The sequence below is a fragment of the Zea mays genome, chromosome 1, assembly GCF_902167145.1.
Source record: "Zea mays cultivar B73 chromosome 1, Zm-B73-REFERENCE-NAM-5.0, whole genome shotgun sequence".
NCBI lineage: Eukaryota > Viridiplantae > Streptophyta > Magnoliopsida > Poales > Poaceae > Zea > Zea mays.
In genome coordinates this window covers 269968627-269987348 of record NC_050096.1, presented here as the reverse complement: position 1 = coordinate 269987348, position 18722 = coordinate 269968627, and the positions used below count along the sequence as shown (strand labels likewise).

At 40.7% G+C, this 18722-nt stretch overlaps 1 protein-coding gene across 1 annotated transcript; it reads right to left on the bottom strand.

Moving 5' to 3' along the window:
* Positions 1–13669: 13669 nt before the first annotated feature.
* On the bottom strand, positions 13670–18548 carry LOC103645547 (probable ion channel CASTOR). The gene is made up of 6 exons (XM_020544012.1): positions 18518–18548; positions 16083–16512; positions 15730–15760; positions 14279–14494; positions 14097–14189; positions 13670–13951 (listed from the first exon to the last, which is right to left on the bottom strand). The coding sequence occupies exons 1-6, from the start codon at positions 18546–18548 to the stop codon at positions 13685–13687; spliced, it is 1068 nt and encodes a 355-aa protein (XP_020399601.1). The 3' UTR covers positions 13670–13684.
* Between the last annotated feature and the right edge of the window lie 174 nt (positions 18549–18722).

The following is an 18722-nucleotide window of genomic DNA, read 5'->3' as shown; positions in this document are numbered from 1 at the left end:
TGGAGGATCTGGTGGAAGTGGAACTGGTGGAGCTGGTGGAACTATGGGTAGATCTTGAACAGTTGAGGCATGATGAATGTTGCATCTGTCCTATTGTTATTGCTTCTTGATTCTGTTGCTATTACTACTATGTTGTAACTTGTGATGAACTATTAAACTCTTGACTTATATTAAACATATAGGAGCTGGTTGTATTCTTTTACTTCCTTAGGTTTTCTTACGAGGTGTGAATTTTTACCTAGGAAGGCTTTTAATGATGCAACATTGCAGTAAGGTTCCATTAGTATATTGTTTGCATCAACTTTTGTCCCCGAGCTGTTTTGTGACCTTGAATATTTCATCACTTTGAATTGTGAGTATGTGAACTATGAATTTTCATACGTTAATGTGAACTATGGAAAGTGAGCTGTTTTGTGAACTGTGAATTTACATACGTTATTGTGTGAATTGTGCGAATTTCCATTTGTCTCTTAGCTGTTTTGTGAATCGCGTGCTTCGAGCCAGCCTGGCCTTGTGTGCTGACCGGGCCAGAGGCACGACACAACCCAGTTAATCTGTTTTCGTGTTGTGTTTGGGCCAGCTACTAAGCTCGCGGGCTAGCATGGAAGTAGTATTGTGTCGTGTCATGCTCCTCCGTGCCCATGTCGTGTTATCCCGACATGCATGAATGAACATGTATACTCCACCGTCGGTCGCCCTCCTTGTTAGCGACTTTTTCTCTGTTAGTTCGTCCTCCATCCCTTCTTTCTCCTCTCATGTGTCTATGTTCTAGGGTTTGGGTTTGTTGCCTGCGATGGCCACGACCACACAAAGAGGTCGCAGCTCCTGCGTCCCTATTGAGGCGTGTCGGATGGCATTCGGCAGGGCGGAGGCGACCGTCGGCGAGATCGAGGAGAAGGGCCTAGGCTGGGCGGCTTGGCTGCCGAACCTATATTGTGTGGTTGTAGAACCTGTACGGTGTGCTTTAGTTTCTGAAAGTCGAGAAGGCCCTGGGCTGGGAGACTTTTCATGCATATAGACTATAATGTCTCGTAGTGAGGATGTCACATATTCTTTTCAATTCAGGTTGGCTGCTCCCCTAGAGCAGTACAACGCTGTATCTCTCAGGGTACACTACTGTTAAAATCCAAAAGCAAGAAAAGTTCATCATTTGATGTTGTTGTCTCAGGTTAGCTAGCTTTCAAAATTTCAAGCCCACGGTTTTGCATGCATGTTGCCTTGTGCTTTCAGGAAAAAAGTATTGGCACTTTCGAGGAGTAATATATCTTGTTGAATAAATTATTGAAGGTAATTTGATGTTCAAATAGTTACTTTCAAAAAGGTTATGTCGTTAAGTGTCAAATAACAAGTATAAATATTTGAATAATGAATTTAGAGATATGATTTGTACTTACCATGTTGTAGGTCAGTAAACCTGTAATCCACGATAAAATTATGAAAAAGGTTGATAAACACTTGCCAGAAACTGCTAATATTATATATTACTAATCAGGCTGCAATTTCTGCAATTGAACCAGTTAGTAATTTATGCAGAACTCGTTAGTAAATTTCTACATTTTTTGTAATTTCTGCTAAGCTTAGAAATTTCTGCAAAGAAACGACATGTTGTACTTTTAGCTGCAAAGAAACGACATGTTGCAAGACTTTTGAAAAAGGTAATTTGGAACTGAATGGCCTGGTAAATTAAGATGGACATTTGTTCGAGACAATGTAATCTATCAATTATGTTATCCGACATTTGCGGTTGATATGTAGTTCATTACATTTTAGGCGTCTATTGTGCAGTTACCATGTACATGTAAAAATGGCACTCCTAATCTGAAATGCAAGTTGATACACTAAGGCCCTGTTTGGACAGCTCCAGCTCCAGAAAATTTGATGGAGTAGGTCATTAGGTACTATAGAAAATCATGGAGCTAGAGCTGTAAGCCTTTAAAAGACAATTGTATAAGTCATTTTCTTTATTATTTAGTTTAAAAATATTTATAAAACTATTTAAATTAATATTGTAGACTACAACTCCACACTAGAGCTAGAACGTGGATCCATCTCAAACACCCCCTAATTATGTGCAGATTGAAATCAAATATTTCCTTGGTGACCAAGCCTAATAGTATTGTTGAACTACGGAGTTCTGAATAATCATAGCATGAGTATGTGGATCACACGTTATTAGCTGATGAATAACTTGACGCCTTACCATTATGTCAAATTGCCTTTTGTGCTTTGTGCAAAAAAGATAAGTTTGATGGCCAACTTGTTTTTCTATCATTTTTTCCTTTTTAATCTGATCGATCCATTGCCTGCAAGTGGAAGGCCTATACTGACAATGTAGTCATATGTAATTCTGATTCTCTTTACCGAGGATACGTGTTTGAATAAATTGTTATAGGGTTCAAGACCATCCGGCTAAGCAGGTGGTGTTCTCTTAATTTGCTTCTTGGAGTACCGATCTGAAGTTTCAGTGCAGCAACCGTTTATTTCCTTTTGAGGTGGTCGTTTATAAGGTTGTTTGTAGATCCAGAAAAAATTTGCCGAGAAAAGAGCTCTACTAAAGGCTAGTTTGTGAACCTCATTTTTCTAAGAACAGTTCATCGTTGAACAATAGGTGTTGTGCAATAATGGCTGGGCAAAAATACATGGACTTTACTGTACTTCCGTGTGTTTAACGGGGACTTGTATCCAGTGGTGTAATCGAACAATGAGGAAATGAACATTGTATTAATCCCAGTTGTAAGTAATACACATATGGTTTAAGTGATATGGTATAGTTTCACTCAATCCAACTCTCTATTGAACCTTTGTGTGTGTTAAATACTAGCATGCCGAATAAGGCCTAAATGGACGGTGGTGTGAAAATTAGAAGAACAAGGCAAAACATTTCTTAACTTGTTAATTCGAACATCATTTTTTCGTGAGAAGACAAGAAAATCATTAAGTACAATTACAATGATGTAGATATCACACTCTCTATAGTAGTATACATGTCATCTAATATATTATACTGTAGTGATTTTTTGCAATGGTATATCTTTATAGATATATATAGCTATTTTTAATACTTACGTACACTCTTTTGTACCACCTCGGTTTCTACGTATAGGCTCACTCTGGGTTTATAAATAACAGCGCTCTCTGTTCATTTAATTCCTTGTCACATAAGGGTTTATAAATAGCAGCGCTCTCTTCATTTAATTCCTTGTCAGATAAGATAGATATTGATATAGACTTTTTATAGAGAGTTGACTTGGCACCATTACAGTTGCCCTAATGATCGTGGACCACTTGGTGCTTCTACGCCATGCCTAAAATTAGAGCAAGCTTAATGATATAGTCGACTGTCAGCTATACGAATCCTTGCCGCAACTATCTATATTAGCTCGCATGTATATCGGTAAACTCTTCATTATTAATGGATGATCCATTTGTCTCTCCCACAAGTTTTTTTGGTTTTTGTGTCTAAGTCGATTGTAAGTTTAGGCTCTTCCCAATGGGTAGTATCATACTTGTTGGAGACTCGTTCTCAACTGCTATGAATTAAGAACAAGGCAACATAAAATGTTAAATGTTAATGCCCTTCGTCCGCTGACGCATTATTCCTTTAAGGATTAACGAACTTCAGACGAAGGTTAAAGACGATGCAATTACGAAGGTTAAATCTTCGTAATTGAACCCCAATAGATTATATAAAATAATACGAAATATGAAGCATCAAAGGTAAATAAATTATAAATGAACATCATTACTTTCATATTGTATCAACTTAATGTACTCAAATATTAGATACATTTATACCTCTGCCTTGACAAAGATTAATTCCTGAGTGATGCGATTGCAATTACAGGAATGCGTGAACAGTAAAGGAGTATTGTTCACTATTTATAGGCACAAGACACAGCCTGTGAGGAATTACAATCATGCCCCTCATAAAAGTTTACAACAACGACTCAAACACTTATGGACTAAAAGGTCATTCTACTTTTAAGTGGGTTCGTAATTCCAAAGCTTCATGAACAGCAACCTTCGGTCATCACATGCAGACAGCTTCAGCCGAAGCTGTTTCTTCCTGCAGGACCTTCGGCGACGAAGCATGGTCCCAACAGTAGCCCCTTCGCGGTGCTAGATTGTTTTTCGTAACGAGCTTGATCCGTGAAAAAAGTCTCTTAGGCTTCAGGAAGCCGAAGGTCCGAAAAACACCTTCCCTGAGCTCGTTGTCGAGAAACGATTCAGTTTCCGAACGCGTAGCGGTCCCACCCTGCAGGGTTACTGTTTGGCCTCTGTGGTCCACCGCGCAGCGGGTGTAAGCAGCTGTTTGCCTGGTGTGAAAATCCTGATGATTCACCTTCTTACCTGCAGCACTATATAAACAGACGGGTAGGTGTGAAGTTACCACAGCATTCATTGCTATTGCACTGTTTTGCTGCCAAAAATTTTAACCATAGCCGAAGCTTGACTCTCGCAATCAGACGAAGCTCCAGTTTAAAGCGTACTTCGTCAGAAGAAAAAACTTCGAAAGGAAAAGTTTTTTAGTTCCCAAAAAATTCAGAATTAAATGGCCAGAGTGCGCTCTACCGCTAGAGTTGAGCGTGAGGGAGGCGAAGCCGAAGGAGCGGAGACCGTTCCCATCTCCGAAGCGATGCAACGATCCGGACTGGTGACCTCGGAAGGAATCCATACTGCCGAGACAGAGCAGACTGTTGCCGAGACAGAACAAGTTGCTGCCGAAGCAGAAGAAGGAAATATTGAAGAAGCTGATCTCGATGATGATTACCATATTGCCATGTCAAGCAAGCCCAGCCACTTGGACTTCGGAAAGTCGACTGTCTCTAAGGCTGATCTCTCCAAGATGGTGAAGTCGGGTTATTTTAGTGAGAATGAGAAGAAGCTACTTCGCTTCGGGGGGAAGAAACTACCCCGAAGCCAGAAAAGGATGAAATAGTCATTTTCAAGAGCTTCCTAAAGGCTGGGTTGAGATTTCCCTTAAATAGGATGATCTCTGATGTGCTGCAAAGATTTGGCATCTATTTTCACCAACTGACTCCCAACGCGATTGTCAGGCTCAGCGTCTATATCTGGGCTCTCCGAAGCCAGGCGGTGGAGCCATTTGCTGACAGCTTCTGTCGAGTTCATGAGCTGCATTACCAAACAAAAGCCAGAAAGGATGGATTGCATGAAAATTTTGGTTGCTATAATTTTGCTTATCGGAAAACCACGAAGTTTCCCGTGATCAGCTACCGAAGCAAATGGCCGGCAGGCTAGAAATCAGAATGGTTTTATGTCAAAGTTGACGAAGACAAAGAGAAGCTGGTTCAGAGCCCTCTTGAATTAACCTTCGGAGAAACAAGACCCCGATGCAGAATGGAAGTAGAAGGTCCAACTTGGGCTGCACTAGGCGAATTCAAAATTATTGCAGAACATATTGGCACTAGAGATTTAGTGCAGGAATTCCTAGCCTTCAGGGTTTTTCCAACTATGAAAGAGTGGACAATGCCGAAGCTTAAGGGGGAAAAGAAAAAGGGAGAACTCGTCCGACTGCCCTACCATTATAAGTTCAAGAAATACTTTAAAGTACCCTGCCAAGAATGGCTTGATACAATTGAAATAATGAGCAATGAAATTCTTGAGAATTACTCTAAAAAAGAGGACCAACTGATGACAGCGGCCTTCGGCACTCGGCCGAAACGAAGGCTGAACAGGGTACTTGATGCCATAGGATTTGAATACGCTGACTATGGTCGACTGGGCGGAGATGCTGGAGGCCCGAAGCGAAAAAGGATTGCCAGCGCTACTGACGAAGAGGTCGTCAAGGTAGCTAAAAAGAAAAAGAAAGATTCTGAAAATCTTAGCGCTGAAGAGTTAAATCCTGAGCCGAAGGTGGCCACTACAGAAAAGAGAAAAAGTGCATCCCCAGAGTCGGAAACGCCGGTCCGAGAAGAAGATACTTCTGCTTCTCCTTCTGCTATTGAAGTAGAAGAAATTATGAAGGTAATGACTGAACCTTTGCCTTTCAGGCTAAGTCCGCTGGCACTGGAACTGACGAAGTTTTTTCAGAAGGACAATGCAGCTTTGGCAGTAGAAAGTCCTGCGAAGCCAAAAAAACAGAGAATTATTCAAGTGACAGATGTGATCCATCAGACGCCGCCATCGGCAACGGTGTCAAAAATTGTTTTTGCTGAAACTGCCGAAGCCGAAGCTACTGGAATGAAAACTGCTGAAGCTGAAACCGGCGAAGCCGAAGCTACCGGGGCCGAAGCCGGGGCCACCGAAGAGTCGAACCTGGAAACCACACTTGAGGTTATTGACAACATACTGCTGAAAATGGCTGAAGAGGAAGCTACCGTGGCTACAGTGAATACGGCAACTGAGAAGGGGAAAGAGCAAATTGATGAAATTTCAGAAGAAGAAGATTTTAACTTTCAAGATTTGCTCGGACAAGAATTAACGGACGCCGAAAAAGAGGAGTTGAAAAAATATGCCATATCTTGCGGGTACAAATCAGGGGCTATGCTTTTTAGTGGGGTCAACGAAGGGAAATTAAGATGCCTTCGGAACCGCACCGAAGCCAAAATTGTTAGAACCCTTTCCAAAAGCATTGGCTTGCCGAAGCTGGAAGCGGACTTATGCCGTTACCAACGACAACACATCGCCGGAAGTTTGCTTTATGCTAACTTCAAGGTAACGAATATTTTTACTATTTTATTACTATTATTATTAATTTTTTGGGTCGTGTTCTGACGAAGATCATTTCGACAGAGCATATTATTAAGCAAGGTTCTGAAGATGCAACAAGATCTGGAGGAAGAGAAAAACAAAACCGTCATTCAAGATTTGGCTGAAAAAGTTAAAAATCATGAAGCCAATCTGAAAAAGAAAGACTTCGCAATTCAAGATCTTGAAATCATGGTCAAAGAGCACGAAGGTGCACTAGAAAAGAAGGATTTTATTATTCAGACCATGGAGGGCTCTTTGGCTGATGTCCAAACTGAAAATGACAAATTAAAGAATGAATTGCTCCGTCAATCAGAAAAATTCGAGCAAGAAAAGAAATATTTTGAAGCAAGCCTGAAGACTGAAGTGGATAAATACTCAAATCTGCAGAAATCCTTTACAGAACTTCAGGAGAAATGCTTAAGCTTCGGCATCCGATGTGTGCAGCGGTTGAAGGACGTGTTTCACTCTGTCGGAGCTAGCTCTTCGAAATTTACACCTTCAGCTGAAAACCTGCCAAGAACATTAGAACATATTGAAGGCGAAGTTGATGCCCTTGACGAAGTTATTGGTGGGCATGCTGACTTCTGCGCCCTGGTAGCTTCTCGGGGTACAGCTGCTGCTTTTTTGAAGGCTGGCTGCACACATGGAAACATTGTGAACAGACCAAACTTTAGCTTGTCAGCTTCAGATTTGTTAGATATCCCAAGCTTAGCCAGAAGCATCGGGAATAGATTCATGACCCAGATCTGGGTAAGTGGCGGGCGGAAAATGGCAGGCGACGAAGCTCGAAGCCATCTTAAGCCGGTAAAAAACTTATGTTTGTTACTTTTACCTTCTCATTTAAAATTTGTATCTTTCTTACTGTGTTGTTTGATATATATAGGATGACGAAGCTAAAGATTGACAATGCTGAAGTTTGACAAAACTGAAGACAAAGCCTTAGCTGAAGCTTAAAATTGCTTATACTGTGCTCACCTGCAAAAATTCTTGGAGAAACTCTTGTAATATAGATATAGAATAACTTGTGTAAATTTGTACATACCTTGTAATATATTCTGTCTCCTTTAACCGCATCCAGTCTGCTTTGCTGTGGACGAAACTTCTCTTTTGAGCCGAAGGCGAAAAACACCTTTCCTTCTTTTCGTACACAACGAAGCATAGAAAATTTTTCCTTCGAATCTTTTCTTTTTTTTCCTGAAGCATCTATCTTTTTTGTGTAGCATGATGATGATTCTATATATGTCTAAATGGATGTTTATGAATGCAAATGACATGATGATATGTTATGTGCAAATGAATATTAGGACACGTTCAAAAAACCATAAGCACAGCCCTTCGTCCCCTCAAGAATGATAAAAATCTTTTTGCCGTTTACTTTTCGGCTTCACCGTTTACTTTTCGGTATATCAGCGTTGACTTTTCGCTGTAAGCCTCCCTTAGGAGCTTCTTCGCCTTTTACTTTCAGCGGAATCAGCGTTTATTTTTCGTTGTAAGCCTCCCTTAGGAGCTTCTTCGCCTTTTACTTTCAGCGGAATCAGCGTTTATTTTTCGCTGTAAGCTCTGCATTCCCTTAGGAACGACTTTTGAGCTTCTCCCCGTTTTCTTTTCTTTCTCTTTGCACTCGAGGGTGCGTTCTCAGCTTTTATATTTACATTTTTGGGGGATATCGCTCTTATAGAATTGAAATAAGGAAAAGAAAAATTACATGTTGTGGCCCCATTAAAAACCTTTCTCCCCCTTTGGAAAGGAAAAGGGTGCCACAAAAAAGAATATAAAAAATTACATCAAACTAAACATAATATCTCCGAAGCTCATCCGCATTCCACGATCTGGGAATGTCATTGCCGTCCAAATCCTTCAACCTGTAGGAACCAGGTCTTGATGAAGATACTACCAAAAAGGGGCCTTCCCACTTCAGCTGTAATTTGCCTACTGTTTCAGGGTTAGCTACTCTTCGAAGTACCAAGTGTCCTGGTTCAATGTTCTTCAACTTGACCTTTCTATCTCGCCATTTTATTGTTTCAGCTTGATACTTATTGATGTTTTCCACAGCTTGTAGTCTGATCCCTTCAATAGCATCTTTTTCTATGGAGCAATCAGCTTCGTGTTCGCCCTCTGCCGAAGCTACTGTCCTTATTGATCCTGTTTTAGCCTCTTCTGGGGTTATTGCTTCGTCACCAAACAATAATTTAAAGGGTGTAAAGCCTGTTGATCTTGAGATGGTTGTGTTATGACTCCACACCACTTTGATTAACTCGTCTGGCCACTTTCCCTCGGTTGATTGAAGATTGACTTCATTATTCCTGTCATTATGATCCCATTGGCTCTTTCAACAAGTCCATTTGATTCTGGGTGTCGGACTGATGCAAAATGGATCTTCGTGCCGATTTGATTACAAAATTCCCTGAAGGCTTCAGAATCAAACTGTGTCCCATTGTCCACAGTGATAGCCTTCGGCACTCCGAAGCGACAAACAATGTTTTGCCAGAAAAACTTTTGAATAGTAAATGAAGTTATTGTGGCTAAGGGCTTCGCCTCAATCCATTTGGAAAAATATTCCACTGCCACCACCACATATCTTAAGTTCCCCTGTGCTGGTGGTAATGGACCTAGCAAATCCAGACCCCATCTTTGTAATGGCCAAGTGGGTTGTATTAATTGAGTTAAAGACGAAGGTTGTTTTTGATCTCTTGCACATTTCTGACAACCTTCGCACTTTTGAACTAAATCCGCTGCATCCGAAGCTGCCTTTGGCCAATAAAATCCTTGGCGAAAGACTTTCCCAAGCAAGCACTACAAGAAACTGGTTAAAGAACGTGGGTGAAAAACCGTCGAACTTAATGTAATAGGCCGTCGAACTTACCATAAAAACGTGGGTTTACCGACGAATATAGCCGACGGCGATTTTTGGACGAACTTAAAGAAGTAAGTTCGACGGCCCCCACGTTCTTAAGGTTAAGAACGTGGGTACCGTCGAACTTAACATTAAGAACGTGGGTACCGTCGAACTTAACATTAAGAACGTGCGTTTTTAAGTTCGACGGGGGCTGTCGAATTTAGAGAAGTAAGTTCGACGGTACCCACGTTCTTACTGTTAAGTTCGACGGGGACACGTGGTCGTCGAACTTATGTGGCATGCGTGGGTCTGCGTGGGCTGCACATTAAGTTCGACGGTACCCACGTTCTTAACATTAAGAACGTGGGTACCCACGTTCTTATCCTTTTTCCAAAAAAATAAAAATTACAGAAATGAAAAATTAGTCAAACATAAAATCACATGCAACATAGAATATCTCATACAATACAGATTTCAAACACATGGATATATGTTCATATCACAAATTCACATAAGTCCAAATATAAGTTCACAAATTCACAATTGTACAAATACATAAGTTCACAAATTTACACAAGTTCGCATCCATAGTTCACATTTTAGTTCACAAGTTCAAACATTAGCTCCATCGCTCTCGATCAGGACATCGAATTGTTGTTCGTAGCTCCACCACTAGAATTGAGACATCTGTCCGCAAAGTCAGCGTGAGGGGCAGGAGTCACTTGATGAGAGCCGAAATCCTACAAAATAAACCAAAATTCTCATAAATATACAACTGGCATTAAATCACATGTACACAAAGATATAGGAAAGCATGATAAACACAAAATGTGGCTTCCAAGAAGATCACAAAATGCTGGCATTAAATCACATGTACACGAAGATATAGGAAAGTATGATAAACACAAACTCTTGAGGGTAAGCCATCCCTGAACATATCTATCTTACATATCTACCTTACAGCCTAATGACCACCCTATCTGTGTGCTTAAATGCTAGTTACTCACCAATCTCATAGAACATGGCAGAAGTTTCCATGAAGAAGAGACCATTCTCTTGAGCGTAAGCCTTTGCTTCTTACGTCATAGGATCATGTTACCTAATGTATTTTGTTTTGGTTCAAACAAGACGACATAAGCAAAAAAAGACATTGCTGGTATCATGCACCAACATTTTCATGCTCCCAGGTCCCAGCTTACATGAGACCATTACTGCTATGGTTCAGAAAGAAAAGGACTTTGACATACGCATCAAGCTAATCAAATTCAAAACAGTGATAGGGAACTCGCTGAATGGGCTCTAGTCGATGTTGCCAGATATTCTCTTAATGAAAGTAAATTAGAGCAGCGTGTAATTGCAATCAATGAAGCTGAAGCAATCTCTGAGCAGATACGGGCAACTGTTGACCATGGTTATCAATGTTATATTTTCAGGCTTCAAAATTATATTTTCTATTACATAACATTGGCCATGCCTATGCATACATAATGTCACAAAATCAATAATTGCTACAGCAGATTATTGGAAGAGATGATCAGAATACCAAGTTCTCTCCATGTTATTGTTTGTCTCCTATATAATTTTACTTTACTTCTTTACTCCTCAAGAAGAGGTTCTGTTTTCCACCCCAAATTAAATCGCTTGTCCCCACTATCTCTACCTTTCCCTTTCTTTCTCGATCAAATTCCCATGGCCCAATCACTATCCTCATTCCGAGATCGGATATCTGTAACTCTACTTGGAAACATTGGGGTGGGATGGATTTCAACTGTTGAACCAAAGTAGAGCAGAGGCATTCCGGTTGAGCATGCACTCGAAAACAACTAATGCACACGCAGCAGAGACTTGGGAAGGGAGGAGCAGTGAGGACTTACCAGCAATGGGTGACGCGCACAAGTAGCCCGGACCTGGCGGCGCATCGTGAGGCCTTGCACTCCTCCTCGCTCTCCGGCACGCGCGCACTTCACCAACAGGGTTGTCGGCAAGGTTGCGAGGGAGGAGCAGTGAGTAGGAGAAGCATGCTGGTGGACTGGTGGGAGAGGATCACTGAGGACTTACCGGCGACGGGTGACATGCACGAGCAGACCGGACTTGCTTCACGTCATGACTCATGAGGCCTTGCACTCCACGCTGTCCGGCACGGACGCACTTCACCGACAAGGCCCTCCTTGCTGTTCAATGCTGATAAATATACCACAACAGTGGGCTCATTGATAATCATCATAACCTCGAGCCCGTCAATCCTACCAGCATCATTGGTAGCCTGGCGCTGAGCATCTGTTATTTACTATGAAATAAGCTGGGACATTTAAAAACACATTATAAATAATATGCTATCTGTTATTTACTTATTTTAAAAGACACAAATTTGAGGACAGAAGATGAGTAGCGTACCAAACTCCATGAAATCTCACACAATGCATCAGCCCATCGTGAGGTGGAGTCAGCAATCATAAATAGATTTGTCACGAATCATAAAAATCAGGTAACAGTTATGAAGAAAGAGGCATGAAACCACTTCACTATGATCTTAGCAGCATTAAATAATATATATGTGCATTTCAGAATATGGGCACAAGAGAGCTTGCAACTTTAATCAGATGAGTTAAGAACAGGTTATGCTAAAGCTGAATCCCAAAACACAACAACAATAACAATAACAAAGGTGCATAATCAAAACAGAAACAAAGAAACCTGATGTATTAGGTAGTAGCTACTTTAAGTTCACAGGGCTTATTCAAGTTTCCAGTAAAAAAATGAAGAACCTGAGTGCAGAACTAATCATTAGATTATTAGAAATACAATGGTTGTCAATCATTTGGCAATGGGACATCAATCTTTTTTGTCCAAGTATAAATTGAAAAGACTGCTACCAACATAAATAAATCACTACAGGCATGTTGATAAGTGAAAGGCCAAGAGTACCCCTAAACAACCCTGTCGTTTTCGACGTCAATTTACTATATATACCAGGTCTTGATGATGAGTGAAAGCAATATGTGGCCACAATCATCTTTTTTGTTTACTTCTTTCAAGCTATAAAATATATGCGAGTATCTATGTTAACCACATAGCAAACTCTCAAGAATTGGAGCGTTTTAAATCTAGAGTTTTCCTTGCAAAATGATTAAAAATAGGGATTTTTAAATCTGAGGCGAAAGAGGTGTGCATCAAAGATTCCACTCCAGTTTGCATATATATGAGTAAAAACAGAAATCAAAGAAAGTGAGAATAATATTCTCACACAAAGTATGTAAAAATGCATAGGCATATATGAAACTATTAGTGCCAGTGGCATACCATTTGCGCATCTAAATATCTGATCATGCTTTTACTCCTTCGCGCTCAGCGCTTGCCTTCTGCCAAATGCGCATCTGAATCAAATAGCTCTCTGCGTTGGTCGGTGTGTGTGTGCTGCGGCGCAGCTATCTGTTCTTCATTAGGTGTGGTCACTGGTCAGGAGCTTGCTTTTGTGTCAACTGTGATCTGATAAACCTCATTCTTTCTTGGATATAACAACAAAAACATCCTTGGGTGACCACCTTCGCCTTGAAACTTTGTCTATTGGATTGATTATGGCACGCTCAGCTGCCTCAAGATGGTACCTAATGACAATCTCTTTCCTCTGCCTAGCTCGCAGAATGACCTCAAAGAAATTTAATTCCTCTTCTTCTCTAAGGTACATATCAGAAGGTCGTATTTGCATTTCATTTCCCTGTAAAGGGTGCAGTTGCAAATACAGATTAACCAGACAGAAACATGAGAAGACACATGATTCAAAAGCAGCCAAGCTGCTAACTTAGAAATATAATCAAGCAAAGCGGAGCATGAGAAGAATCATATTTCTAAAGCACAAAAGGAAAAAAAGTGAACTTGAACAGAACGGTCTAATCATAATAGTCCAGAGCTATTCACATAGTCCTTCAGTCTGCAGATGGGATTTCATAGGTAAGGTTAACCTAGTAAACAATATCCATGTCAAATATAAAGCTCTAATAGTTCAGTTAATTTACTAGGGGTTGAAATATAATAAGTATATCTAATTGAATGCAGAATCATACTTGTAACTTTTGAGACGTAATTTCTAGGTGAGTAAAAAGTGATTGAACATGCAACTATAAGCTTTGAGAATTATACTTATTCAGCGAAGAGCTCCTCCAAGACATTATTTATCTGCCGATCTTCTGCGACCATTGCCAATGCCATGCTCACTAATTCATTTGAAAGAACGTAGTCACTAATTTTTGACACTGACAACAAATTTTTTGTCCTGGGGTCCAAAATTTCACTGATTATGACATATTTATCAGATGCTTGTTGCATCTCCCCTATCCAAGAACCTTCAGAAAAGGTCCCTCGGGGAACATGTGAAATCAATGATTCCTTGCATGTAAGACGTTTTGCCTACAGTAGTTAAGAAAGTGAGAACAATCTTCAGTTCTCGTCATGAGGAAAGACAACATGGAATATATTTATTAAAAAAACATGATCAAAGATGATTGCATGTGATCTGAAGATGATTTCACAATTCTCTGTTCTAGAAAGAAACCTGAATATCTCTTATCAGCAGCAAAGTTGCAAGTGACCTCGACTCAGCTTGGATTGCTGAATCTTCTACAGATTCATCTGCCAAAATCAGGATCTGCATTTGGTTTTCAAGCATCAGCCAGGAAAGGCCAACCAACTAGTCATTGGAATTAGTAGGGTACAACATAATATTTCATAACTTACAGAATCGAATGATTCTAAAGGAAGGCTCTCCAAGTGATGGCGAATAACAGCATTTCCCTCACGATGCACCAAAGTAATATTATCGAGGCGACTGAAGTCCAAACCTCCATCAATTAGCTTTCTTTCTCTGTCAACCTCAGGGACATCATTAAACATCCACAACCCTGATCCTGGCGCAAGGAAAGCATCAAGTACCTGGAAATCAACAACCAATGTTTAAAACATGTTCTCAACCAAAACAAATGAAGGCCTAAATAGTGAATACCACCTTCTATCAACATCGCTGCTTTGATATTAATTAAACATAATCAAATTCAAAACAGGAATAAATAATATACTATATATTAAGAAGCATTGGCACAGGTAAGTTCTGCCACCAAATCCTTTTGCCACAAATGTCTCCATTACATGCAAATGAACTAACAAAAAATTATACATGAAGAGTTAAAGAAGAATACAATAATTTTCTTAAAAGCACCCTACATAACTCAGATGTAATAAGCAGTTAAGCAAACCATATAACTAAATAATAATGATAATATATTTAGAGAAAATATTTGCAACATTGTCTTAGCCACAAACTCAGATGACACAAATGCTATAGCATATACAGATGACTTCTTGTCATGCTAGGGATTTAATGATTGCAAACTCTTCTAAGTTCCTACAAAACCAGTAACAACATAGATTACAAGGGATGCATCTGCTTATATGTAAGATATAGAAACATCTTGTTGCTCCCATAGGATACCCTTCTGTTTGGTGTAGTTCTATTTGCAAGATTAAAAGTAATGTGTAGAAGCCCATTGACCAAAATCAGGATTCTAGACACATCAAAACTCAGTGCAAGCAAAAGCATAGGGTATTCCATATGAGTGTTTAAGGTATGCCATTCAATCCTATTATTTAATTCCTTTCTCAGGCAAAGCAAGAGCCTTCTAATTACCTCCTTGAGCATCACTGAGAGATCAAGCCTAATAATTGATGGATCAAGATGCCATAAAAGCAACCTACTACAAATAAAAGATATGACTAAATCAGTATATTATAGAGAGTAGATGTTTAAAAGTCCAAGCAGTAACAACAAAAATACACTCTTTGCTTAATATGTAGCAAAGAGCCAGCTCCATCGGTGTGAGGAATCCTGTTAGTTGTGACACAGTTATTTCTAGAGTTTGATTCATAAGAGCCATATTACACATACTCCATGTGTTTAAGAAAGTTGAGCATTTACATATTGGCCGCACTAAATGATGCAAAAGACTACAAGCAGAACTTAAGCTTTGTTTTCCTCCCAAACATGCTTGAATAAAACCCAATTGTTCTTGGAAATAAGAAAAGTTAACCTGAAATTAAAAGTATAAGAGTTTGTTAGTTGACTGGACATGTAGTGATCTATTCAGAACCATTGAGGACACATGAACATGGTGAGTTGATCCAATAAATCAAACCCAATTGTTCTGGAGATAAGAAAAGTTGACCCTGAAATTAAAAATATAAGAGTCTGTCAGTTGAATGAACATGTAGTGAGCTATTCAGAACCATTGAGGACACATGAACACAATAAGTTGATCCAATAAATCAAACAAAAGCAATAGCATATACACAAATATTTAAATCACATAGCATGGAAGTAACAATATCAGCATTGAAGTTCTTTAACTATGAGTTTTATTTGGTTAACTATCATCTTCATCTTCTTTTAAAGAACCTTTAATATTTGTAGCGCTGCAGTCTGGAGTGGATTTCTAATTGAACAAAAATGAAAAGTAATACCATGCAAGTATTTATATACTAAACTTACCTGCAAGTGACGTGCAGACAGCCATCACGCTTCTCCACGAAGAACTCACACTTGGGGCACCGCTTCCAATTCTTCCCCTTAGCCATCTCAAGCAGCATCATGTCCTCGATGCCCCTGCCCCCCTTCTGTTCCTGTACTCGGTGCAGGTAACGCCGGCGTGCCACAGCGCAAGCACAGCTCGGGCACTCTGACTCAGCGAAGTCATTGTCGTTGTCCACCAGCATCTTCGCCGAGCAATCCTTGACAGGGCAGTAGGTCCTCTTGCCCCCAATAGCATGGACTCGCACACCGTGGCACCCTGATCTGGCGGCGGCGGCGAGCTGATCTGGCGGCAGCGGCGCGCTGAACAGGCGGCGGAGTGCTGAACTGGGGGCGACACGCTGAACTGGGGGCGGCGCTCTTATCGGGCTGGCGGTGGGTGGGCTGAGAGCTGGTGTGAGAGAGACCCGCGACGCAGGATAGGGTTTTGGTATTTTGGGTTAGGTTCGACGGTGTCGAGTTGGCCCACGAACTTAATCTAAGAACGTGGGTACCCACGCTCTTAATAGGTTAAGTTCGACGGTTTTGGCTAGGGCCCACGAATTTAATTTACGAACGTGGGTACCCACGCTCTTAAAAAAACTCATGAACTTAACTAATTTAAGAACGTCGGTACCCACGTTCTTAATAAAACCCACGAACATTTATCAATTTCTTGTAGTGAAGGGCCTAGATCCAATGTGAGATCCACACAGGCCTGCATGTATGTCCTTCATTAACTTTATACCTTCGAATCTGGATAAGCACTTGAGTAATGGGGAACAGACCCCGCGCTTGTATAACTCCTCTTCTATTATAATATAAGGTCGAGCTCTTGCTTCTATTCTCCTGTTATAAGCTTCGTCGTCTGAAAGAAAATTACCATGAAGGAAAGAGATGATCTCAGTTCTCCAATCTTCACTATAAACAGGGGATATGTTAAGGATTGCTCTTTCAAGAAGCTCGACCGAAGGTGCTTTTATTGTTTCAAAAAATACTTCCGAAGGTACAGGCAGCCCTTGGGCTGCTGACTTAGCCAATAGATCAGCGTATTCATTTTCTCCACGAGGAATATTTTTGACAGAGAAACCTTCGAAGGAAGCCTCAATCCTTCGGACTGTATCTAGATACTTTTCAAGCTTCGGGTCTCTTGCTTTGTAACTTTTGTCAATATGACCAGAAATAACTTGGGAATCAGTTTTAAGGATGGCCCTTCTGATTCCCATTGCCTTTAATTTCCGAAGACCCAAAAGCAGAGCTTCATACTCGGCGATGTTATTTGTGGAACTAAAATCAAGTTTTGCCGCATAACAAGTTTTAACTTTGGAAGGTGAAACCAACACAGCAGCCGCTCCCACTCCGAAGGTTCCCCAAGACCCATCGCAAAACACTGTCCATGCTTCGGCGTCTTTATTTGTTTCTTCCTCCTGAGCCCCTGGCGTCCAGTCAGCAATGAAGTCTGCTAACGCCTCACTACAAGAAACTGGTTAAAGAACGTGGGTGAAAAACCGTCGAACTTAATGTAATAGGTCGTCGAACTTACCATAAGAACGTGGGTTTACCCACGAACATAGCCGACGACGATTTTTGGACGAACTTAAAGAAGTAAGTTCGACGGCCCCGTCGAACTTAAGGTTAAGAACGTGGGTACCGTCGAACTTAAGGTTAAGAACGTGGGTACCGTCGAACTTAAGGTTAAGAACGTGGGTACCGTCGAACTTAAGTTTAAGAACGTGGGTTTTAAAGTTCGACGGGGGCCGTCGAATTTTTCCCCATAAGTTCGACGACACCCACGTTCTTAACCTTAAGTTCGACGGGGCCACGTGGCCGTCGAACTTATTGGTCGTGCCTGGGTCGGTGAGGGCTGCCCATTAAGTTCGACGGTACCCACGTTCTTAACCTTAAGAACGTGGGTACCCACGTTCTTAACCCTTTCCAGAAAAAAAATAAAAATTACAGAAATGTACAATTAGACACTCATAATATCACATGCAACACAATATATCACATACAATACAGATTTCAAACACATTGATATATGTTCATATCACAAATTCACATAAGTCCAAATATATAAGTTCGCAAATTCACATAATTAAGTCCAAATACATAAGTTCACAAATTCACACAGGTTCACATCCATAGTTCACAAGTTCAAACACACAAGTTCAAACACACAAGTTCAAACATTAGCTCCATCGCTCTCGATCAGGACATCGGATTGTTGTTCGTAGCTCCACCACTAGAATTGAGACATCTGTCCGCAAAGTCAACGTGAGGGGGCGGAGTCACTTGATGAGAGCCGGAATCCTACAAAATAAACCAAAATTCTCATAAATACACAACTGGCATTAAAACCAATCTAGAACTAACTGATTACCAACAGAAATCAACTAGCATTACATTCAGGAACGTACCGCTGGTGATGGAAGTGGCTGTGTTGGCCATGGGGGCCGTCCCCAAGGCCCCATTGGATGTGTAGGATATCCCCATGGTGGTGGCGGCCAATATCCCATACCTGGTTGTGGAGGAGGAAGAATCTGTCCTCTAGGGGGCATCGACCACTGTAAGTCCATCTGTGGGTTTCCTTGTCCGGTCTCAGAACCCTATAACCAAATAAAA